At 41.3% G+C, this 25,394-nt stretch overlaps 1 protein-coding gene across 5 annotated transcripts in view; it reads left to right on the top strand.

The window, feature by feature from the left end:
- The window catches only part of LOC102686850 (potassium voltage-gated channel subfamily KQT member 2), an 87,660-nt gene that overhangs the window by 35,006 nt on the left and 27,260 nt on the right, over positions 1–25,394 (top strand). For 2 of the 5 annotated variants that reach the window (XM_015364643.2, XM_015364644.2), the window contains exons 2-11: positions 1,750–1,840; positions 2,260–2,386; positions 2,905–3,080; positions 6,401–6,526; positions 7,045–7,155; positions 7,450–7,545; positions 9,453–9,547; positions 15,801–15,869; positions 17,554–17,583; positions 19,323–19,376. In XM_015364643.2, coding sequence (XP_015220129.2) covers positions 1,750–1,840; positions 2,260–2,386; positions 2,905–3,080; positions 6,401–6,526; positions 7,045–7,155; positions 7,450–7,545; positions 9,453–9,547; positions 15,801–15,869; positions 17,554–17,583; positions 19,323–19,376 — 975 coding nt within the window. The remainder of the gene's footprint in view (positions 1–1,749; positions 1,841–2,259; positions 2,387–2,904; positions 3,081–6,400; positions 6,527–7,044; positions 7,156–7,449; positions 7,546–9,452; positions 9,548–15,800; positions 15,870–17,553; positions 17,584–19,322; positions 19,377–25,394) is intronic. The other 3 variants (XM_015364645.2, XM_006639447.3, XM_069179360.1) reach the window with 2 other exon arrangements.

Below are 25,394 nucleotides of genomic sequence, written 5' to 3'. Positions count from 1 at the left end.
TAACTGTGAATTCCTTAAGACTTTAAAGAAAGTCGATTTGAACACAGACACAAGTGATTTGGCCAATTAAGTAGCAGAGGGTTAACTAAATAGTAGAGATGTCATTTGAAATGATCACTGTGAAGCTTTCAAGAACCGCTTTTGGCCAGTTGTGACTTAATTCAACCAATTCACTTACTGGATTTCTCAAACCTGGCCAACTGAGTAGCACAATGGGTACAGGTGGGGCCTGAGTGTGGGTGCATTTGAGCAGGTTTGCAGAACAGTTGACTGAATTTAGTAGGCTAGGACTGGTCAGCCAGCTCCTTCTGTGGTCTCAGCAATACAAAAAAGTGATACAGTGACATTGTCAACATTGTTGCCTTGCAGTGCTGGGGCCCTGGGTTCAATTCCTGGAGTGGTATCTGTGTGGAGTTTGTGTGTTCTGTTGGGTTTCCTCCCATAGTCCAAAGACAAACCGGAAAATTAGCCCTGGTGTGAGTGTGTGTGTGTGTGCTGCCAAGGACTGGAATCCCATCCAGAGTGTATCCTCCCTTGCACCTTTGTTTGCCAGGATAGACTCTGACTCCCTCTTGACCCCAAATTGGATAAAGCAGTTCGTAAGTGGATGATTTAAAAGAAGCCTATAAGCCATGCTGGACTGTGGCTCTGCAGGACCAAGGACAGCTACTGTATACTGTACCTCTTACAGCTCAATTCCAGTTCTTGAGAGCTGAAGTGCTCTTAGTGAAGTGCCGGTCTTGCAGGAGCTTTTCAATTAATAGCTGCTAAAAACACCTGACCTGGAAAAACGACTAATCTGACTGCCTGAATTGAGCAATTAACTTTACAATATAATCAAGGCATTCTGCCTTCTAATATTACAGCTACCACTGCATTTCATGGTGAATCCTTGTTCAGCCCAGTGTAATTTGTTCAAGTGATGGCCAGAGGGGAAGTGTTTAATCAGGAAATATTTGTTGGTTATTGTATGAATGTTCAAGGTTGCAAATAATTAAAAAGACACAAGTTTGGTTTTTGAAACAATTTGGTCTTTTTCGTCTTCTCATAAGATCCTCATAAGACTTTGGATTCAATTCCCTTCATATTCACATTCAGGATAAAGTAGGCTTATCTACAGTAGTTGTCCTCATACAAGTCTTTCAAAGCAATTTACAATATAACAATGCCAAAAGCATTTGCTCAATCCCCATTGCGATTAAAAGCCCTCTGCTCCTCCTAATTTTAGTTCAGAAGAACAAAAGGAATTCAACACTCACTGATCTCAAGTATTGGGCAGGGTCATATAATAACAGATCCTACAAGCATAAAGTCTGAAAGTATTAAGGGGTTTATGAAAAGCAAACATTCAAAATCTGTGCTGTCTGACTGGAAGTTAGCCCAGTCGTCAAAGAGCAATAGAGGTATGCTGTGGTCGTTTTGCTCTAGTGAGCATTCTGACTGCTACATCTCGGACCATCAGTAGCTGGTCATGAAATATAGCACAGTAAAATATAGCATAGTGTTATGGGAAGTAAAATCATGAATACCCATCTCTTCCATACAGTACAGTATGTAATGGGTAATTTTCCTAGTTGGTGAAAGGAGGTCTATACAGCTAAGCTATCTGTGGGTATCCTGGTCTTCTAAATGTTTCTACACAACTGCACAGCTCCTGTGAGTTCTGAATATAATTGATTCCTTTTCTGCATTAGGCGTTGCATACAAACTGTATTCCCATAATGTTTTTTTTCTCATTCTTTGATTCAGTTTTCTGCTAGTGTTCTCCTGTCTAGTGCTGTCAGTCTTTTCCACTATCAAGGACTATGAAAAAAGTTCTGAAGATGCCCTGTACATACTGGTGAGTACTGTACCAGGAGTAAACTCGCAATAAATCAATAGATCTGTATAGACTTCTTTTAAGTGTGCATAACTTGTAACATAGCAGTATTTAAAAATATAGCAGAAAGTCTAGGGAATGTTGTTGTTTAAATTAACTTTAAGTTTAAATATGAGGCTACTCATACCTAAAAGTGTTCTTTACCATGTGCCTTTACAGTCATTCAAAGAACCTTCTTATCTACTACTAATCAAAGGCATAAAAGTTATCAAATTCAAACAGAAATACTTTCTCAGTATGTGGTTATGTATTTAAGTAATGCATCTCTATGGTAAATCTATCGTTCAAACCAGTTATTTAGAAGGTTTTTTACAGAACAAGTCTCTGTTGTCTTTGCCCTATTTATTAACGAAGCAGGCAAAAATCCTCTCTCTCTGCAGGAAATCGTGACAATCGTGGTGTTCGGTGTGGAGTACTTTGTGAGAATCTGGGCGGCTGGCTGCTGCTGTCGTTACAGAGGATGGAGGGGGAGGCTGAAATTTGCCCGCAAACCTTTCTGTGTGATCGGTGAGGATGAAACGTCAGCCATCTTGGGCACTGATGTCTCTCTCTTACCTTATCTTTCTCTAACCTTCACCTGCCTGAGGACAAGCCCACAGCATACTAAAGTGAATCTTCTGTCACAATGCACCGTGCAGTAACACATTCTGCCTGTAATGCATTTTAAACCATCTTAAAGGCAAACGGCACCTGTCCCTGACCCCTGTAGAAACACTGAAGCATTCATTTTCAGGATAATATAACTAGCTCAATCATAGTTTGTAATGGTCCATCCTTAAGATAATTCCTCATGGGCTAATCCATAAATTAATGTAGTATTTACAATTTAGGAAATAAGAATGGCAAAGAATATATCAATGGAGGGAAGAATTTATCCCTGAATTTATTTTCCCATCTTACTAATAAGTGAGCAAAAGACGTTTTTCCCCAAAGATTCCCTGGATCTGAGCTCAATTCAGTGTTAATATCCTTCTGTCCTGCAACTGCTGTGTCAATCTACAGTATATCGCTTCTTGTTTCATCAGACATCATGGTGCTGATCGCATCCATCTCCGTGCTGGCCGCTGGCACCCAGGGAAATGTGTTTGCCACCTCTGCCATCCGGAGCTTGAGGTTCCTGCAGATCCTGCGGATGATCCGAATGGACCGTCGAGGCGGCACCTGGAAGCTCCTGGGATCAGTTGTCTATGCTCACAGCAAGGTATGTGGTTAGAATCCCGAGAGCAGAGACGGTACGATAGAGCTAAATGGGAATAACCAGGGTGACTGAGAGCAAGAATATTAAAAATAAGGGCATCCACCCAGGTAAGGCTCACATGTACATTAAGCAAGAAGCATGCCAGCCAGCTTTGGGCCATGTATAAAAATCCCAGACAGGCCTGGCTGGTGTGTCTGCAGTGGGGGAGGCACCTTGGCGCGCAACGGTAAATAGTCTACGCCCCGGGCGAGGGGACAGAAGCACCGTTGTGAGGTTAGCAGGGACCAAAAACAATACAAAAAGAGTGCCCAAAAGCAACAAAAAGGCAAAAAGAAAGTGTACTGCTGTGCCGTGTGACCTCCGGGCTGGGCTTACCCTATGAAGAGGGTCCAGTCTGGTGAGCAGGGCATGTGACGTAAAAACAAAACAAGAACTGAGTCCGTAACAAAAAGTGTGTACGCCTTCCCTGGTGAAAGTGCATGATGGGACAGGCAAAAAGAAAAATGAACAGACAAAGAAAACCTTACGCCGTTGCAAACCCCTCCGGGACTGTCGGTGTAAAACTCCCCCTTCCGGGGGTATCCCTGCTCGTTCCCTTGGGGGGTGTCCAGTGTGCCTTTGTAGGACCCGCCCAGTGGGGCTCATCATCTAGAAGCCAGGACAGCTGGGACTACAAAGGCGGGGTGTCGCCCTTCTACCAGGGCTCCACCTCCACACTGGGCACGCCCCAGCGTCACAGCACACTGCCTATACTGTAATTATTACACAACTGCTAGAGAAGACCTCAGTGAGTGATTCTTGGGGTGCATCTGCCAGACAGTACAGTGAACAAGACTAATGGCTGATGCTTTATGAAAAATGGTGCCTAAGGTGGAAAGACATCACCAGCACAGGGCCTTTCTTGAAAGCATAAAACTTGGACTGGAGGAACCAGGGTGAAGAAGTTTGCTTGAGGTTACAACTGTAGTATCCATTTAAAGTCCAGAGCCTTGACTGCTACTTTATCATGCCCACTCCCTGAAATATATCATGAAAAATTATTTAAAAAATGAGTGCTAATGGTAGAGGTTATGTGCACTGGTGACTTACTTTGGCAGACAACTATTAATGAGTATCAGTAAGTATTGGGTTATTAAATGGTAAACTTAAGTTCCCCTGCATTTGGAGTTTCTTTGGGATCACAGAACATATATTTTTTAGTTCTTTTTCCTGCTATTCTGTTAGATTGTTCTCAGTTCTGCAGAAGTGAAACCACACTATCATCCACAGCTGGGTTTCGGAAACCACTTCACCACCTTCCAGCTTCAACACTTTCCCAGAGTCCTGCGAATCTCCATGGAGGATCATTTTCCTGTCCCATTGCTTTGTGTGTGAGCTGTAATTCAACAGGCCACTAATTGTATTTCAGTGCCAAGTGTGGTCCCCTGTCAGAAACCACCATCCGCAGTGTCATGCTATATTCTCTTTGCTCTGTATGCAGCGCCCACATTATGGAAGACTATAATTTTTCACGGAATGACGTGACTCCTTCCTTCTTATGCCAGCACTGTAGGTGTACCATATCAGGCTGAGATTGAAATAGAAGAGCGATTAGTGTTGTCATTATAATGACGCATTCCAGGAAACTGTCATGCGACAATGAATTGGACCAGCACAGGAAGACACTGATGCAGCCTCTGTGCCTTTCCATTTATTGGATCTCCCTGGGAATGTCTTTTTTTATTGCAATTTCTGCAGCAATATTTATTACACAGTCCCTCCAGTTACAGTACCAGGGTGGCTCTGGCTGGTAATGTGAAAGAATAAAAGGGACATAAAGGGAGAAACAAATTGTGTGTTTTGCACGACAAAAAATCACTCATATCAATTATATTTTATGGTAGTGCTGTTTAAGGTTTTCCTGTGAGAACTCTGTATTAAAAATGCAGGAGCACTGACAAACTCGGGCATCTTTCATGTGGAATAATGCAGCCGCTTGGACTGTTACATGTGAGTGAAGATGGGTTTTTACATCATTTTTCATCAAGACAGACTGATTCTATACAGTATGTGCCTGGCTCACCCCCCACCACTCTCCTGCCAGCTCAGGACAGATTAACACAGTGTCCACGCAACCTCCAGCCATGTGCTTGTCAGGCTTTCCACTTCACAATCGCACTCACGAGCACACGGCATCAGCCAGAGGGAATCCGAGGGAGAGCAGATGTCATCCCCACTGATGACACTGCAAGCTCTCCGGAGCCTGGCCAGCCCTTCTTCGAGGGCCACGGTTGCTGTCATGTGACCAGCAGTAGCCAGTTCAGCTGTGCCTGTTGAATCTCAGACCTGTTTAAAGGGGAACTGCGGGGCTGTTGGTAGGTTTCAGGGTTAGAAAGAATCAGCATGGGTGAGAGCATGTCCAGACCGCAATAGAAGTAAAACGGGCAAAGTAACTTGTAAAAGTTACATCATAAAATGGATGAAATTCCTAGGTATGTACGGCGCCATACCTGCAATACAGAGCGAGGCAACAAAACGTCCAGTGAAGTGATGCAGCCCTATTACGCCATGCCAGCCTGCAACTCACAACTGGCAACCCACTGAAGCTCCGCAGGTGTGAGCCTGGTCATTACCTGGATGGGAGACTTGAATAACTTTATCATTATACTATTCCAATAACATGTCCCAACAAGTCACAATCCCCCCTGAAATTATAGGATGCTTGCAAGGGTACCGATGATCCTGTCTGCTACTAGTTTCCCTGAGCTGTCAGTCAAACCCCTGTGGCTGAAGTGCTGGATAGGTTGATGAGGTTATGGACCAGGTGACCCATGAGAAAACATCAAATCACATCATGGATTCCGTTTGCTTTCATCAAAAAGTTTACTTCAAAAGAAATCTCAAATATCGACAACATAGAGCTTAAAGTTGAAGTGGAAAAGTACAAAGCTCTGTACAACACGTATCTGTTGTTCCTAAGCAGTCAATAAACAACCTCAAACATATCTAATTCTTGGGTGTTGTTCACAAGGAATAACATTTTTTTATACACACATCCGTCCATCCGTAATACAGGGTGTGGGGAAGCCAGAAAATTGTCATCTGAAATGAAAACAAAACCAAATATCCCAACCCCACCCTTACCCATCCCTCCTTGCAACAGTGACTCCCCTCCCCGCCCAAAGAAAGAGAAAAAAACACCATCAAAATCTCCATGACTACAATAATGATATTTATTCCTTGTGAACTTTGTGGTGTATAGCCCCAGCTCTATGTAAGCAGACTTTTTGGGAGGGGAGTGGAGTCTTGTGACTGTGATGGTAACGTGTCTTTCCTCTCTCCAGGAACTCATCACTGCTTGGTACATCGGTTTCCTCTGTCTCATTCTGGCTTCTTTCCTGGTATACCTGGCAGAGAAGGAAGACAACAAGGAGTTTGAAACCTACGCTGACGCACTGTGGTGGGGACTTGTACGTGCCTCTTTCTCTAAAGCCTTTCAGTGGATAGATTTTGGGAGTCAGTGCAGTTGTTGATCAGCCTAAAGATGAGAGCTACAGTGATGCCACTCCTATTTTTTACTCAAGACATTACACAGGCTCTACTGTAATGAATGTAGGTAACAGGACACTCATCTGGTCATCCATCATTTAAATACCGTTCTTGCAACAACCTAATATACAGTAGTCGAACTTTTCTCACCCAAGAAGATGCTCTATGGGGTTAATTCTAAAGCATCCATATTTTTCTTGTAGATTTAATTTTACAAATAGCCAGCCTTTTATACGGCTACCTTTGATAAGGGTAACATGATTGCTATGATGCCTCTAAAACTCCATGGTACAGTTTGCCTGAACATAAAAAGCACCTTGAAAACATTTCAGTAGGTTTGTGGATTGGAAATTTAAACCCACGTTCTGACAAGTTTGCTAGGCTTAAATATTGATGCCTTTTCAGAATTATTCCAAGTGTTTTATGTTTTCTCTCTCAGATCACTCTGACTACCATAGGTTATGGTGACAAATATCCGGTAACATGGAATGGTCGTCTTCTTGCTGCTACGTTCACCCTGATAGGAGTGTCATTCTTTGCACTTCCAGCTGTAAGTGAAGAGTGATTTCTTAAGAAGTACAGTATGTCGGGTCTCTCTGTGAAACTGCCCAACCTCCATGCTCAACCGAAGATAGTAACAGCCAAGGCACTGTGTTTTTACTCAAAACATCGCAAAACATTTTCGAATGCATGCGTTTCTTCAGTAAATTGAGATGCTCTGAAAGAATGCATCTTGCAAATCTTCCCATCCAAACCTTTTTGTGCATAAACAGGTAGTGTTTACGTGGCACACTGTTCACTGGCAGTTTTTGCAATATTTGTCGGTTTGCTTTTTGTCTTGCAGGGTATCCTGGGCTCTGGGTTTGCCCTGAAGGTCCAGGAACAACATCGACAAAAACATTTTGAAAAACGCCGAAATCCTGCAGCAGGCCTTATCCAGGTAACCTCAGTAAAACACCAGACCAAAGACTTCAGATCATCTGCAGCTTTGAAATACCTCTTTGAAATACATGTGACAACACAGAACACTGGCTTCAGCACACGGAAAGCTAAACAGTCTAAACAATTTATTATTAATTTATGATGAAGAGACACAGGTGACACTGTATAACATACATTTTTACAGAAAGTGTGTTTTTCTTCCTCCAGAGCTCCAATAGGTAACATATCCCGAACTAAGAGATATGAATCAAGAATTTTTTTAATCTGAATCTCAGAAATTGGTAATTGTTGATACCCCTTTTAAATTCCCCTTAAACTTTTTAGGAGCTGACAGCATCTTAAAAAATATGCATCAACTAGTCACCAATTACCTTGTGATTAATTTCTTGGTCAAAAGAGACCGCAGTCTCCAAGGACCATAGATTGGAAGAACTGAACTATCTGACCTGTTAATATGTACAACTGACATATTGAGATATTCCAAAGCTATAAATCTTTTTTATACAAATTGTCAAGTCACAAGCTAATGGAATGTGCAGCAGTTCAGGTTATCCTGGGTCTGCTCTGTTATTAAAGCCCTTGGTTACATTGCCTTGTTTATGCATCTTTGCTCCCTCTTGACAATGATAACCATGGAATGCAACCTTGTCCTACAGGACAGACTGGCTTTGAATCTCAGAAGCACTTTGTGGTTTGAGTACGCAAGGTGTAAGGGGGATCAGTGGTGCTGTTGGAGGTTTAGCTCAGCTCATACCTATAATCACACAATAAATACAGAGCAATCAGCTCCCCTTAGGACCACCAATCACAGCAAGCCATGGTCACAAGGTGGGGTACACCCTAGATGGGGCACTAATCCATCACAGGGCATAATAACATTATGTCTTTGGACTGTGGAAGGAAACTAGAGCACCCAGAGGAAACCTTCTTAAACACACAAACTCCACACAGACAGAACCTCAGGTCTGGAATGGAACCCAGGGCCCCAGCAATGTGAGGCAGCAATTCCCCCCTCAGAAAGTGCACAGAACTGTTTTCATGAACAATTTTGTGTTTCTCTTTCTACAGTATGTAGAGTGGCAAGTTGGAATATAGTCTAGCTCTTTTCTTGCTTGACCTTTTAGATGGACTGATTTAAGGTAATGGGGTCATTTTCGAGGTGAAACTCGGGAAGACTTGCATTATGAAAAGACACTTGTGTGACATGAGCCCCCTTTTGGATTTGACCAGGGCAGATTAACCAAGAGCCAAATGGGAGACCTCCTGGGAAAAACTAAGGCTGCTGCTGGAAGAGGTGTTAGTGCGGCCAGTGTTAGTGGGTCCTAATGCCCCAGTATAGTGACTGGGACACTATACTGTAAAAAGGCAATCTCCTTCGGATGACATGTAAAACCGAGGACCTGACTCTCTGCGGTCATTAAAAATCCCAGGGCGTTTCTCGAAAAGAGTAGGGGTGTAACCCCAGTGACCTGGCCAAATTTCCCATTGGATTCATCACTCTGTTCTCCTCCCCACTAATAGCTGATGTGTGGTGAGCGTTCTGGCGCACTATAGCTGCTGTCGCATCATCCAGGTGGGGCTTTACAGGAGTCCCCATTACCTGTAAAGCGCTTTGAGTGGAGTGTCCAGAAAAGTGCTATATAAGTGTAAGCAATTATTATTATTAATTATTAGTACCAGGGGTTGGCATTACCTACTATAACCTGTAAGGATGTTTCTCCATAAAACTTCAAGTGAAGGTAAATTCAAGAGCTCCCAGTCTCCAATGCAGTTTACATAATTATATTCTGGAGAACCACTAATGATATTTGAAAACTTTCACTGCACATGTGCTTCTGTTAATCACTGCATTTGTGATGTAAAATCTGCTATATTTAAATGCTGAACAGAACTGTCTTTTTCCAGGCTGCATGGAGATTCTATGCTACCAACCTCAGTCGTACAGATCTGCAGTCGACATGGAATTACTATGAGCGGACGGTGTCTGTACCGATGTACAGGTATAAAATAAATCGTTTCTAGTTCTCCTTGATATTTGTGGCATTCCGAAATTTCTTCTCCTTTGCTCTCTGCCTCTGACCATCTCCGATTTCAGCTTTGCAAATATGAAATCTAACAGATTGCAGTGTTCCGTTTAAATTGCTGTGGCAGAGCTGCAGTCTTGTTTGCACAGGTTGATGAGGGAATTGTTGTACATTTATATAAAAAAATCTGAATGAGAAATCCAGGCAGCTTGATAATAAAATAAGGTCTTGAGTTTTTTTCAAGGAAAAGGATGACCACACACTTGTAGTGGTCCAAAAATTAATGGTTTATTTTTTTCCCCCGATTTCACCAAGTGAAAACAATAATAAGTAGAGGGAAGCAGGCAAGCTTTGGGTACAACAATTTACATTTCATTGCCCAAGAGTAATTATTCTGCAGAAGGAATGGGGGTGGAATAGTCTATAGTGTCCTGTAGAAAAAGCCTCCTTTTATTTACTGAATTCTTCCTGTGAAAGGCTATACAATATACTGTAACTGTGCACCATTGAAATGACTTCTATGTTAATCTCAAAAACAGATGTTGAACAATACAGATTGTGTTTATGAGGATGTGTGCATGCATTGATAATGTTGGAGAGATTGTTTAAGATAACTCTATTCTTATTATGGATAAATGTCCAGCTTTGTGGCATAACAGCAGAACGCTAATGTAGACCATCGTCTAGCAGAAGAACAGACGCAATGAAGCTGTAAATTGCATCATTGGGATATCATGTTATGATGCACTGTACTTCACACTGTTACATCAAAGCGTTTGCATGGCATCTGTCTAAAAACAGGCAGCTATTAACAAAACGTAATATGAATGAGAGCTTTTCCTCAAGTATTTATCATTTCTCACATCCAATGCCAGTCAAATTACATTTTATCATCTGAATTGAAAATAAAAAGAAGAAGAAAAAAATCTTCATTTAATCCGATAAGTTGCGAACAAATTCTTATTTACAATGCGCATGGGGAATTCGACAAAGGAAAGCATTCAGGACAGCAAAAAGAAATATTCAGAGCAGGGCACCCTTGATGAGTGCATTTGAGTGTCAGGCAGAAAGGATTTAACCAGGTGGATAAAACTGCCCTCAGACACAACTGTGGACACTCAGCTCTCTCTCCAGATTGGTCCAGTCATTGGAGTGACTGGGTGACATGACTTGCACCCACAGTTCTTCATTGCTCAGGAGGTTCAGTTTGATAAAAGTATTGCATCTTAGGGATGGTACACAGAGCCGTAATGAATTGGCAAGATACAATTTTTTTAATTAAAGATGTGATTTCAATTAAAGATTAATTTAAACCAGTAAATCATTAATCTAATATGCAAATATAGTCTTATATATACAGTACAGTATAACCCTCTCCCCCATGTATGGTACAGCACCTTCATTCAGTATAACGGATTTCAGTTTTATAGTGCAGACATCTGAGACTCCTTTAAGTTCTCTATATTTCATGTTCTATATTTTCACTGTTCTATTAACTTCATGTCTGCGCAATGTCAGTTTTCATCCATCAGTAAGGTTGTGCTGTATTTTCTACTGACTGACATCACTGGATTACTTTTATTTACTTATCATTCTTGTTGCTGTGTGGGGTGTGTGTGGTTGGGGCTCTGGACCCTAGACTGGACACTCACAGCTTCAAGTCCACATGGTGGACATTGTGGTCCTTACCTTGTGCAGAATATTTCTCTGAAACTGCCCCAATTAAAATCCTTCTGTGCAAATGGGCCAAGTCAAGTGGGAATTTGTTCTCAGTTGGATTAGCTTGTTTAATAATGGAATTTAAAAAAATCCCCAAAGCTAAAAAAAAAGGTTTCTTAAACTTCATTTATCAAGCCTGTCAAAACAAAATATAAGCATCAAGTTGTCAGAGTTCAAATTTGTTTGACTTCCTTTTTGCTCATAGTTAAAATCAATATGAAATGATGATTTAAACTCAAGTGGCTTCCTTTTAATTTAGTTGTTTGAGGTTTTCCATTATAATCCGGAAGAAGGATCCTAAGCAGAATCCTAGGCACTCTTAAGTACCAGAAGGAAATTTATCCAAAAACATGGGTCAGGAGGTCAGGCCAGGGTCAAAAACCAGTAAATACACAATAACCAAGTCAAGATTCAGAAGTCAGAGCCAACAACCTAGAAATCTTGCAAAAGGTAGGAAAAGGAAACACTACAACTCTAGCTAGGTACTGTAAAAAAAAAAAACCCAGTACTGAGCAAGGAGAAGTGTGTCAGGTTGGTATAAGTAGGCAGGTGGAAGAAGGTGTGTCTGGTTAGTTAATTGGAAACTGCACTGGAATGTGAAGGTGTTGATTCAGGGCAGTGAGATCACCGGGGGGGGGGGGCGTGACGTAACAGTTTTCCTTTTGCTTTTCAGGGATTTTTTCTTTGCCAACAAAAAGGGGAGGGGATGAGGGGCATACAGAGGTGTTAGGAAATGATTCCTCCCTGAAGCTATTTATCCTGGGAACTGTTACTGTACCATTTAATAGGCCTTAGTAACGTTGATCTACTGTAACCTGACTGTAAGAAAGGTTTTCCAAAATTTGAGATGGAGAAATCCCAGTTCATGCAATATCAATCACATACACTGTATACAGTATATTTCAGTATATCCAAACTGATATTCTGAGCACAACTGCTTTTAAATAGTGCTGAAAAAATAAAAGCAAGGGAAATTATAATGATATATATGCAACCAAGTGAACTGTTTCAATGGGTCTCTTCCCGTAGTTTCTGGAGCTCCAATTATGTTGGCTAAAGATGGAAATTGGTCAGTACTACTCCCTCACTGCAAAGTGAGGTTTTGTGCTTGTGCAGCGTGGATGGATATGCTATGGCATTTCAAAGCTCTGCTCACAAGCCGCACATGCAAACATTTTATTGAGCAAAAATAAAATGAATTTCCAGGTATAAAGCCATTGCTATTGGAGAGCTTTGAAATACTGCGGACATGAATGTTCAGAAAACATTTTTACTTCTGAGTCTAAAGGCTGGCTTTGTTATTCGATGTATATACAGTACTGTATCATTACTGAGTGCTGAGGTGATGAAGTAATGAGATTTTGGATTACAATGTGAGTTCATAGCTATATTCGTCACAATCTAGAACAACCAAGGGATAAATTCTGTGCCAATGGCCATGTTTTCTTTTTAATTGCCTATCTATTAACATGTTGGTGTACTGTCAGCATGCATATGGCCCTTACAGGTACTGTACAAGGTGCATGTGAAATAAAGGCTGCCTGTGTCACTCTGTTTGCACTATTCAAATGTCAGCACAGGCTCTGATCTTTAGTCCTAAACTTCTTGTGCAGTACGCTATAAATCTAATTTGTGGTCTCTTGCAATGTAGTTGTCTCATCTCTGTTTAATGAATTACAATCAGTGTCTTTTTATTCATCAAATACAATAGTAGATAAATGAAGACTGTAACAGATCCAGATTTTCAGGTTCTTGCCTTCAGAGCTGGAGGTCATTCTAATCACTGAGCATTCAGCAAGCACTGGATTTTAATGACGATGCAATTTCAGGGGCTGGGGCAGAGGATGATTTTTCAAGTGCAGCAGAAAGTTATAGGAGTCTGTTCTTGGTTTTCTGACTACCTGAAGTACGGGTGTGCTGAAATTGCAAAATGAAGCAATTTTTTGAGGAGAAAGAAAAACATGATTATTCTTATCTTAATTCAGGATGACATATTCTTCATAAATACTTTTTATAGGTGACTGTAGCAGTATCGCAATGTTCAATAAGTGCCGTGATGTGATCTGCTAGCTTTACATCTTAATGCATTGAAACATGAGATCAAGTACAAGTTATGGACTGAGTAATACAATAGATAAGTGAGATCTTAAACTTTAATTCTATGAAATAGAAAATGATTGTCATAATTATGGCTTAAGAATTCATGATAAAAACAAAGAACCCAGCAGCACAGTGATAATAGCAAATTGTACACTCTGAGGATGACAGGGCTCAGGAATCAGACATGTTCTCTGAAGGAATGAGGAGGTGGGGAAAGGTGAACAGTTGTGGTACAGCTCTGTCCTCAGCATAGGAGAAGCCAAAAATGCTGAGTCTTTTACATGGAGTATTCCTGCTCTGACACTGTTATTCCTTGTTGTACTTAAACACTCCTCTACCCTCTATTTTTTCTTTTGTGGATACTGAATTTACAGAAGAAGTGGCAAAGGTGAATTTTAACAACAAATGTAATCTTCTTGCACACAGTTAAAAAAAAAAAACAATTTCTGGGCTTGAAACACTTAAATGTCTGACTGCACTAAAGGTAATTTCAGTTGTTACTGAAAACCTCTTACTGATATAGTACATGATTTTCATAATAACCTGTTTTTACATATACACGTACAGTATATAAGTATTTTAACATGTCAGAATTAAAAATCAAGAGAGGCGATCATCCCTTGAAACTTTTACAAGGTTGCTAAGCTGAAATAATGTTTTTAGTTTTAATTAAGTGTAGAGTGACACATTGACTGACACTTCTGGGGAACAAAAAAGGAAGTGGTGTGTGTTAAAAAAAAATTAAACGCCAGTTTTTCCCAATTCCAATTCAAATAAATGTGCTCAGTGTAACAAGATTGAATGAAGGCGTTTCAGCCCAGTTCATTCTTAATTTTTATCATTTCAGAAATAAATCCTAGTGGTGAAAACGTTGTGCAGTGATTCAAAAGCTGCACAGTGAACCAATTGTCACTCTTCAAAGTGTGCAAAATGTAATACTGCATGATGTGCATTTCTCTTCTGTCTCTTTGCCTGTGCAAGCACTAACCAGCAAAGTAGACATGGCCTGCACTAAACTGCATTAACAAGGACTTGAAGTCCATCATGAGCCTCATCCCACAAACTCTAAGCTGGTTGTTAGCATTAATTATAATTGAAGTAGTCCACTGCACTTCAAGCTGAGTTCCAGTCTCTATTCAAATAATTATACTTTTTTGTTATAATTGTTATAATTCCTTTGTCCCTTAATAGCAGACATTCAAAAAGACCACCTGTAAGATGTTAGCATGTGTTGCATCGTGGGCTTGTACAGATCCCTGCCATGATGTACAGAGGTGCTCATAGTGCAGTACCTGTTCACAGGGGCTGAAGCAGATACACACATAGCAGTGGGATATTTTGCGCAAACAGACCCACTCCTCTGTGACTGGACAGGATGCTGATTTTAAAATGGCAAGGCTCTGTAATCACTAAAGTGGAGACAACGATCGCTCGATGCTTACGTAGTAAAACACTGCCACCTGCTGCTTGGACTGCAACACTACACTTCTGGGTGGAGCCAGACTACCAGGGTATGCAGAAAAAGTAGGATGGACTAATCGTGCGAACACCTGGAAAGGGCTGTTGTCATGTGCTCTTGTCTGTTAAGCTTTCGTTTAAGGTTAGTGTTTTCCTTGAAGAGGTAGGAGAGCATGGTGGTTGTGTTTAAAGGGCTGTTTAGACAAGGGAATTATGAAATCCTATTTCATATTACAGAAACTTATGGCATACTCTGTATTCTGTGAAAGACGTAGGTGTTAAGCCCAGTTTCCTACGCCTTTTGCATTTTGTGATTCGTTTCTTGTTCTTTGGACTTGTGTAAGCAATTTTGTATTCATCCCACTTTGCAGAGTTGGCTTTACGGTGGCATGGCAATTCATGCCACTGCACCCAAGTAAGACTCTGGTATTGAATTCCCATCTGTGTGGAGTTTGCATGTTCTCCCCCATGCCTATGTGTGATTTTGCCAGTTGCTTCAGTTCTCTCCCACCTCCAAGAGACTTGCGGCTAAGATTTGACTGGCTAGACTGGCTATTCTCTATTGTCTCCTCTATGTTCTTAAAATGGACTGGTGTGTTTGCTATCAGTCCCTACTCTGGGCACTGTGACTCTGAGCAGGGCTTTGACCTTGCCATAACCCTCGTTAGAATAAGCTGGATATTCTTTATTATTCGTTGTGTAATTTGTTTCTGGTTAAATAGCCAATATAACCACTGAAGTGCACAGTAGCTCCTTTTCTGACCCCCTCAACCCAAGCATGTCTGAAAGTGAGAATCAGAGAAGAGAATAAATCATGCTAAGAGATGGTACACGTGCAGGGCTTTGTTGATTAAAGAATAATATCATTCATAGGACATAGATAGGATGTCAATGTCTGGCTGCCCAGTTGGATGTGAATGCAAAATGATTGTGTCCTTTTCTCTCTCTGCAGGTTAATCCCTCCTCTGAATCAGCTGGACCTACTGCGCAACCTGAAGAGCAAGTCTGGACTGTCCTTCAGGTCAGACAACGCATGTTTCTGTCTCTGCTGAGCACTTGTGGAGCATGGCTGACATGCACAGTGGTTTATGAAATGTGGAAATTAAGTGTGTGGATTTTGTGTCGGAAGTAATAATGAAGATGACTAGGACAGGAAAACAACTATGATTGAAAGTAATTAGCGTCTAATATACTGTATGAAACGGCCCCGCAGTGCAGTGCACGCTACACAAAGGGAACACGGACTACAAAAAGGAGCACACTTGCAAAGCTGTGTGTGGCTTACTTAGTGTTCCTGAGTGTTTGCACACTGTGTATTGAACATTTATGTGGATGACACCATTATCCAAAAACTGTCTGTTGCTAAACTAAAATGGTGCATGTGATACCATTTTACAGAGAACTGTAACTTAATTTACTAAAAACTGTAAAACAGTGTTATCTTATAGTAGTTCAGGTGGGTGGCTGTGTTATCTTATGTTGAGTGAGTAACACAATGGAGCATAACTGCACTGCAGGGGACACCTCATGGGTTACCATGATAAATGAGGCGTAGAATCATAGCAAGTTAAGTCTGAACATTATGTAGGCTGCACAAGAAGCCATGCAGTAAAATGAAATATACAATTTTTACCTTCCCATGGGATATTCATGGGTGGCACAGTGGCACAGCTCTGGGGCCCCAGGTTCAACTCCTGGGGTGCTATCTGTGTGGCGTTTGCATGTTCTCCCTGTGTTAGTGTGGGTTTCGTCTGGATGCTCAGGTTTCTTCCCCAAAGACAGGCTGGTGTGTTCATTGGCTTCTGGGAAAACCGGCCCTGGTGTGAGAGTGTGCGTGTCTGTTTGTGTCTGTGTCTGTGTGTGCCCTGGGATTGACTGACATCCCGTTCAGGGTTGTATCCCGCCTTGTGCCTGCTGCGTGCTGGGATAGGCTCCAACTCCCCATGACCCCCTGCTGGCTAAAGCTATTGGAACGTGGATGAAAGCAGTATTCGCAAAAACAGCTTTGACAGGAACAAGGAGAAAAATTAGCTGTAGATTCCATTTTTGTTGAGCTGTTTATACACGAAAAGCTGTGGAAATCGGCAGGATTGAAAGAAAGGTGGCACACTTTGCTGCGCTGTGTATCTGTTTTTCCTATTTCTCTAACTACGTGCACTCTGTTGCACTTATTTAACCCACAGTGCACTGGTCTCTCCAAGTATACTATACTATTTTAGTCATTATTATTAATACTCATTTGCTGTACACCCACATCACGCATGCGGGTCAATCAGAGCTCCCAACATTTCTCTGAGTATATCTAAGGGCCATATGAGGTTGTCAAAGCGTCGCATGGAATTCTCTACCAATCTGCCACTAGCAAAGATGTACAGTATGGTCATGTAAGAAATCATCAATATGCATGTATCTCTTGGGTCTACATGCGTGACTCGGTAATCTGAAATTAGCTAGTGGTTCCAAATCAGGTGCATAGTGTATCGTATAATGAGTTGCTTCGCAGTACAGAAAATAAAACTATCACAATAAAGAACTTATTTATATGGGATATCATGGGATACCTACAGTACGTGTCATAGACTGGCAACAGCTCATCTCAGGAGGATGTGGAAAGAAACACAACAGGTATCGAAGTTAGAGATTTCGCGGAAACTGTTAAAATGTCAATGACTTGTGTGTGTTCTCTTTATTTCCTCTAAATAAAGGAAAGAGCCCCAGCCCGAGCCTTCCCCCAGGTCGGTCTAACTGCATTACCCTTTTCTGTTAACCGATGTTTTACTTGTAATGTGACTTCTGAAATGCAAGGCTTTTTTAATGAGGATTTGGTGTAACTCCAAAGGGTAGTCATTCTTTTTTTTTAATAGAGGTGTTGCTACTGTCAGGTGCTGCAAGTTAGTATCATGCAGTGCTGCATAAATTTACACCTAAATTTCAGGGAGAGGCTGCAGAAATATGCACAGCGATCTGAGGAACAGATCTCACAGTGCTGTTTCTGCAAGTGCAGCAGCTATAGTTTTCGTTGGACAGGCTGAAACACACAAGTACGGTTTTCTTTTAAAACACAGAGGGCATTTTAACCCCAAATTGGGTTTTGATTTGTAGCAACCCCTCATTAAAGTCGATGCAAATGTTATTTTTTTGTCGATCATGTGTATCAGTGGTCTGATGGATGGGTCTATATCCAAAGCTGTTCTCCTTGTAGGCCTAGACTTGTTTTGCAGAGCTGTGTGTGTGGCGTTATTGAAAACCTGCACAGTTAAAGCGCTAGCCCTAGAATGGAAGGATGAACTCCATTCTTGGTTTCTTAATTTGGTTGCATTTCAAATGAATCCATGCCAATTTTTGTTTTAATGTTTGACAGTGGGGAAAGTGACGTTTTGCGAGCCGTGTGGGAGCAGCTGCTTTTAAAAGAGAATGGCCCACACCCACGTTTTGTGAAATAAGTCTAGCAAGATCATGTTTTCACATCCGAGGTCATCAATATGGAACAACCATCCCAGCTTGTTAGTCAAATGTTTGCCTTCTTCACAGCTGTGAGACTCCCCATCCGTGCCACCTAAATTCCACTTTGAGCAAAGGGCTGGGAAGGCAGCATGCTCACAGTTTGTGGAGCTAAGCTTTGTTTAGGTGGCGTGAATGGGGCACGTAAATAACCTCTCACAGCTGGCACGATATGCAGGGAGATGATGTGTCAGTAATTTAATGTCTGAACTCTTACAGTACATGACTTTAATTTAGCAAAATCTGCATAATGATTATGTTGCATTGATTGGCAGGATACGTCAAATGTTATGATTATGTAAAGTAATGGAGAAAGCATTTTGGCATTCCGTAGAGGTTTTGTTCACACAGATTTGAAATCTGTTTACCCCAGATGTTAAGTTAAATTTGGTACAGTCTCTCTAGTTTTTCAGTTGTTTAGGTTTTTGTTACATTCAATCTCCTCCAAAACTGAACATGAGCATTTTTTTTCATGCATTCTTGTCTCTGTGCCTCATGTCAATTCTTGAATACATTGAAATTTGAAGATTATACAAAAGTATACGACTTTTTACGGAAACAAAAATCAAAGGAAAGCAATGATTCTCAGAAAGCTGAAGTACCTCTGAACTGGGAGTTGAATTGAAACAGATGCCCCTGTTGGTTTCCAGAAAATGAATCAGACTAAGAAGTGGGTATAGTACATAAAGTCAAGGTGATGGCAAGCAGACTGAGGACATCCTGACGTTACAGGATAAAGACATTGCCTAATGTAATAAAGACTGTGTTGTCTGTTTTGTTCAAATGACTTTTCTCTTCACCACAGTACAGCAGCCATAACCACAGGTAACTTCAAACTTCCAGAGCTAGCAGTTCCTATATTTTTCAAACATTTTTGTGAAGACTCTCTAATGAGAGAATGTCTTGCTCAGCTCTCCTGCTCTTGTCGTTGTCTTCCCTGAAGGACTAATGCACTATTCTCCCTCATTTCCAGTAAAGAGAGTTCATGCAAAGAAACACTATGTGGGTGCTGCCCAGGAAAAACTAGGTACCACAGGAATTTTGTCACGCACAGATACTACCATCTGCACGGCTCGATCTCCCAAGCATTCAGGTCTGCTTCTCCTGCTCCATTCCTCTCCCGCTCCCCCTCCTCTTCCGTCTAATAATTTATCTACCTAGTAGAGGTGACAGCCTGAGCCAGTTCCTAATTCCCGCCAATTGCCCAATTCCCGCCAAGGAACTGCAATTGTCCCTTCCATTTCTGTTTAGGCTCTCAGACCACACGTACTGTAGATGGTCCTTCATTATATATGGGACAAAAACTGAGAATTAAATGAGAAGCCATCTTCTTCAGATGTATGTCTTCTGAAATTGCAGCCGCGTGGCTTTGCACTACTCTCATTCTGTGTATTTCATGTTCTCTGCCAGCACCTCTGCTATTTAGCTAAATCTTGAACACTAAGGAGCCATGTCTCTTTGTGTGTTTTGTATTCCTCTTAATTTCGAAGCTGCAGTTTGCCATGTTTGCTATCTCATCACCTTTGCTTCAAGGCAGTGTCCATCTTGAATAATAACAGTATGCTACATGGATCTTACATACTATCCATGTTCTGTCAAGGGATACTGTACCTTGCCCTGCACTGAGCCTCTTTTTTTGGCATTTTATATATGAAGTGGGTTTAAAGAACAAGGAAACACTCCAGACACACTCTATGTGACCTACTAACCCCTTGCATTCTGCATGTAGTGAATGCTGTCGCATTCAGAGGTGGAGGTACCCCTGTTCAGCCCCAAGTCGTCACAGGCCTTCAACAGGCCGTCCCTGCATGCTTGAGCCACACTTTGCATGTTTTGGCTGGATGAATGAGACATTCTGGAATTCTGATGGGCATTCATGCAAAGGAGACACAGAAATCCTTTGCAGCCACTCGGATTCTGGGAGGATAAACAAGTCCTTTTGACTCTAGAATCTGTGAAATTGCCACATTGTCTACTGTTGAATTATTTTATGGATTTACAGTAGATCACACTTCCTTTCCAGTGCACCTGTCTGGGTGTTTTCCTGCATGTTAATTTCACTCTAATTAGTTTTGCATTGATACAGTAAAACCAAAAGTTTGTTTTATTTAATAATATGCCAAGAATGTGATCTATACTAATTCACTGTGTTACTCAAGAACACACACTGTTGATTGAGGATGATATGACATGTACAGTATACAGTGCATGACGATTCTGGCTATGGTTTTCTTCAGTCCATATGCAACTTATGAAACTTATATTTTAAGACTGCAAGGAATGATGTTGTTGGGAAAACACTTACGTTAACCAGGCTTACAGCAAACCACATCTGACAAACTGTTTTTGGGCTATGCTTGTTTCAAACCTGAATGTAATATGTTTTCCAGGTCTCTAGATCTTGTACAGATCAGAGTATCACCATCCTGATTAGTGGGGAAAAAAAAAGTTGTGTACTTATTTTTTTTAATGAAATCAGATGTCCTTCAAAGATCTTTAGTTACTTGCAGGGGAAAAAAACATAAATAGATTAAACTGCTGTATTTCGTACAGTATGTGCATCTCTTGACTGTTAGCCCTCATCACACTGCAGCATCTTGTTCTGTTTATTGTTGTGAGTGGTTCTGTACTATTATGAGGACTCAGACTTCGTGTATGCGTGTGACTCATTCAGCAGCTAAGAGTAATAATAGTAACTATAGAAAAACACTTCCTATTCTCTTGCCTCCTTTATTTACACATGTCTGCAGTCTTTTGTGTGAGCTTCTGCTTCTTCCCTCAACAATACTGCTTTATCCCTGCAGTTTTCAGTTGCTCATGTCTCACTGGCTTCTTGAGGCCTCAGCTTGCTAAGATCCTGGTCTCTCCTCCTCTACATCAAACTCTCCTGACACTTTCATGGGAGGGGGAATGGCTGCAATCACCGAAATAGTAAAAGAATGATGCCATTGGGATCAAGAATCCATTCGAACGTTGATAAATGCCTGCTTCTGCATAAGCAGTCTTCTTCAGCTTGGCTGACCGTTTTCTGTTGGCTTTCACAAAATCAGATGCAAATTCCAAACCACCACAGGGTTATTGTAGACTAGAGCATATCGGCTTAAAAATATCCTGTGTAGATACCAGTCTGTGGAACAGGTATTTGGTGAGACCGGGAGTTACCTTTTTATCACAGGCAGGAAATAGGGTCTACAATATCAGGTCCACAGTAAATATCAGGTGCTGTTATAATAAAACAGTGCTAAATTTAATTGTACAGTTTTCCATTACTGCAGGGTAGTGGACCTCTGAATCAGTGAGAAGCCTATCCAGTGGTGTGTCTGTCAGGACAAAGTGAGAGTGGCCCATGTGAAGGCTGTTTCTAGAGACTACAAAAGCAAGAAGATTAACTTTAAAGACAGCCTGTTGCTTTTTAAAGCAGTGATCTAGGGTATGAGTCTTGGTGCCCTTTGCTTTTCAATTCCTGATGATTAATTCATGATTATTCACTCTCGGCCAGTAAATGTATTAAAGACATAACATCTACTACAACTCTATTCACACTTCTAGACTGTATCTAAATGAGCTCGAAATTAAATCGTTTTCTCCTTGCAGAAAATCTGAAATTTAGTTTCGGTGATGAGTGTTAAGAAGCATTTTTGAAGAGGTTTTTCGAAAACTTTGAAGTGGAACGTCTTAACTAAAGATGATAGAAAAACATGGCTCAGCAAGACAAAGACGATCGGGAAACCGCCCATAGTGCTTGCATATTCCACCGAGAAAACTACAGGAGCAAAAAATACTTTTATATATAAAATATTAGCAGTTTATATCATTGGCCCAGAGATGGAACATGTAATGCTGACTCTGTTTTTGTTTGTATATAATCAAAATCATTAATAAAAAATAAGTGATCAATTCAGCTGAGATAGAAGAATGTGATATATTAACTTACTATGGATTTTAAAAAAAAATCTGTGCCCTTTCATTCATAACTGAAGATTTTATGAATACATAGTTTTAGAAAAGTTCGAATGATACATTACCATACAGTACCAGGTAAATCAGCACTTCAACCCAACGGCCTATCACAAATTTCAAACACGACCTCGAAAGTGAGTTTCCATTAAGTAGAAAAGTAAAAATCCCCTCAAATATGAAACTCCAGATTTGGTGTGTAATTTGTGATTGAGAGGTAGGTCAAAGTTTCCGTTTTTTGGTCTCTTCCCTTCCCTGCTTAAACGAAAACCGATTAGAAGGCTTCACAAAAATGATCTGCGTGCCCCTTCCATGCATTTAACTTCACCTCATCTGCACTTGACTGGCTATAGCAGCAGAGCAGTGTCCTAATGACTTTCTCCTGTGTGCCCCTCAGTCCCTCTCACTCCACGCACTGACCTCGCAAAACCCTCACGTTTGACTGAACCCCCGGGAAAGAGGACTTTCTTTATCCTTTTTAGGATTGTTTTCAGTTTGGAAACCAATAGGCAAAGCACACATGAAAGCATCAGGTAACCACAGCTTCCCATCCGAGAGCATTCTAACCCAGGGCCTGTAGCAGATCTCAAGCTTTCATTCAATCATCTTACATCTAATAATGCATGTTGGGTAACCTCAATGAGAACATGATCTCTGGCGTTAATTTATTGCTGTATCCTTGTTTCTTGTGGAGGCGTGATGTTCTGTACATGCGCATGCCTGCTTGTGAATTTACTGTGTGTAATTTCAGTGTGAGATGTGTGATTAATATGTGTGCAAGCAATGTATAAGGTTGCCAGTGAAATACTGAACAAGGTAAGAGGTAAGAGAGATCAATGTCTTTTTTTACCATATGTTGCTCAATTACTATATTGCTGTATGTGGACTTTTATTGATAGCAATTGAGAGAAATTCTAGTTACCAACTGACCCAACTGTTTTTCCTGTGGTTAGCTGGCACCTAATTGAGTGCTGGTGGAAACTGAGCACAAAATAGAAATTATACAAACCCTAAAAATTTGATTATCCTACTGTATATAACACATCTATTGGTATGCATGCTGTATTACATATACCATTAGTACTTCATTTTTAAATGCAATCCACTGATATCCAGGATCTAAATCCTGTATTTAGGTCTAGAATACATAAAATAATAATACTAATAATAATTGCTTACATTTATATAACACTTTTCTGGACACTCCACTCAAAGCACTTTACAGGTAATGGGGACTCCCCTCCACCACCACCAATGTGCAGCCCCACCTGGATGATGCAACGGCAGCCATAGTGGGCCAGAACGCTCACCACACATCAGCTAGCAGTGGAGAGGAGAGCCAATTCATAGATGGGGATTATTAGGAGGCCATGATTGGTAAAGGCCAATAGGAAATTTGGCCAGGACACCAGGGTTATACCCCTACTCTTTACGAGAAACACCCTGGGATTTTTAATGACCACAGGGAGTCAGGACCTCGGTTTTACATCTCATCTGAAGGACGGCGCCTGTTTACAGTACAGTATCCCCATCACTATACTGGGGCATTATGACCCACATGGACCACAGGGTGAGCGCCCCCTGCTGGCCCCACTAACTCCTCTTCCAGCAGCAACCTTAGTTTTTCCCAGGAGGTCTCCCATCCAGGTACTAACCAGACTCACACCTGCTTAGCTTCAGTGGGCTGCCAGTTGTGAGTTGCAGGGTGATATGGCTTACCATATATCACTGATTGATTAATGCAATCAAAAAAGATTAGGATTCACATTTAATTCTGAAAATAAAATAGAAATAATTTATAAAGATTAGATTTCATCACTAGCAGATACTACAATAATAAACCCAGCACATTTTTGTCTAAATCATGGCTCTCTTTTGGCTTTCCTGCAGTATTGGAACATAAGAGACCCATTTTTCCATTTGAAAGTAAAGTTATTAGAATTAAATGCATAAGCTATGTATAATTAAAATATACGCAATAAATGCAGAAAAGGTTAGCAGAAGGAAGTGTAAAGCCTGAGATCGCAGTGAAAATAGAAGTGAAATGCACTTCTGCTTCCTTCTGCTGGCCGTCCTTACCCTTGAGATCAAGCTCAGAAAAACCACTGAAACGTTGCAGTGTGCTCTGAGCTTCCCATATGCATTGGACGGTGGGACAGGAATTTCTATATGATCTTCCGGAAATTGTGGGTTAAAGTCTAAACAATGAATGCAGGAATATCAGCCTTAAGTCCTTTCCCCTCCAATGTCCTCACGCTATCTTGTGCATATGAATGAGTGAAACGGCTGATAATTCTGATCCCTACATTTAACCTTAAAGACAAAGGCTAACTCTAAACAATTAAACATTTTAAAATGTGAAAGAAAAAATAACATGGAAAGCAATAAAATTACAGAAAGCAGAACTCAAAGGAATAAAGGCAACCATTAAAATAATGGAAAGTAAAGCAGACTTCTCAAACTCCATCTGTGATATAATCAAAGGGGCTTAGAAGCTTGGAAACTGAGTTGTGATGGACAGACAGCCATCACCCAGACTGATTCCTATTGCCCATGTTCTAGTTTCGCTCCTTGCCCGAATTATCTGCAAAGGCAGAGAGCCAGAATATCTGTCTGGCTGTGAACTTGTTGATGACATGTTTTGTCTTGGAGCCCGTTCTTTTTCCAAGAGCTATTGTAACCACTCCGCCAAACCGCTTTATACCATACAGTGTCGTGGGGAGCTGGAGCCTACCCAGCCAGCAACCAGCGCAAGGCAGGGTACACCCTGGACGGGACGCCAGTCCATCGCAGGGCAAGTGCAAACCAATCATACATGCCAATCAGGCCATGGTAAAGGCTGAGGGGGCAAGTTTGGCCTGGACACCAGGATAACTCCCTACTCTTATCAAGAAATGCCCGGGGATCTTTAATGACCACTGAGAGACTGGACCTCGGTTTAACGTCTCGTCCGAAGGATGGCGCCCAGTACAGTATAGTGTCCCCACCACTATACCGGGGCATTAGGACCCATACAGACTGCAGGGTGAGGGCTCCCGCTGGCCCCACCAACACCTCTTCCAGCAGCAACCATATCTTCCCAGGAGGA

The sequence above is a fragment of the Lepisosteus oculatus genome, chromosome 16, assembly GCF_040954835.1.
Source record: "Lepisosteus oculatus isolate fLepOcu1 chromosome 16, fLepOcu1.hap2, whole genome shotgun sequence".
In the NCBI taxonomy this organism is placed as follows: domain Eukaryota; kingdom Metazoa; phylum Chordata; class Actinopteri; order Semionotiformes; family Lepisosteidae; genus Lepisosteus; species Lepisosteus oculatus.
This window is presented reverse-complemented; position numbering and strand designations above follow the sequence as displayed.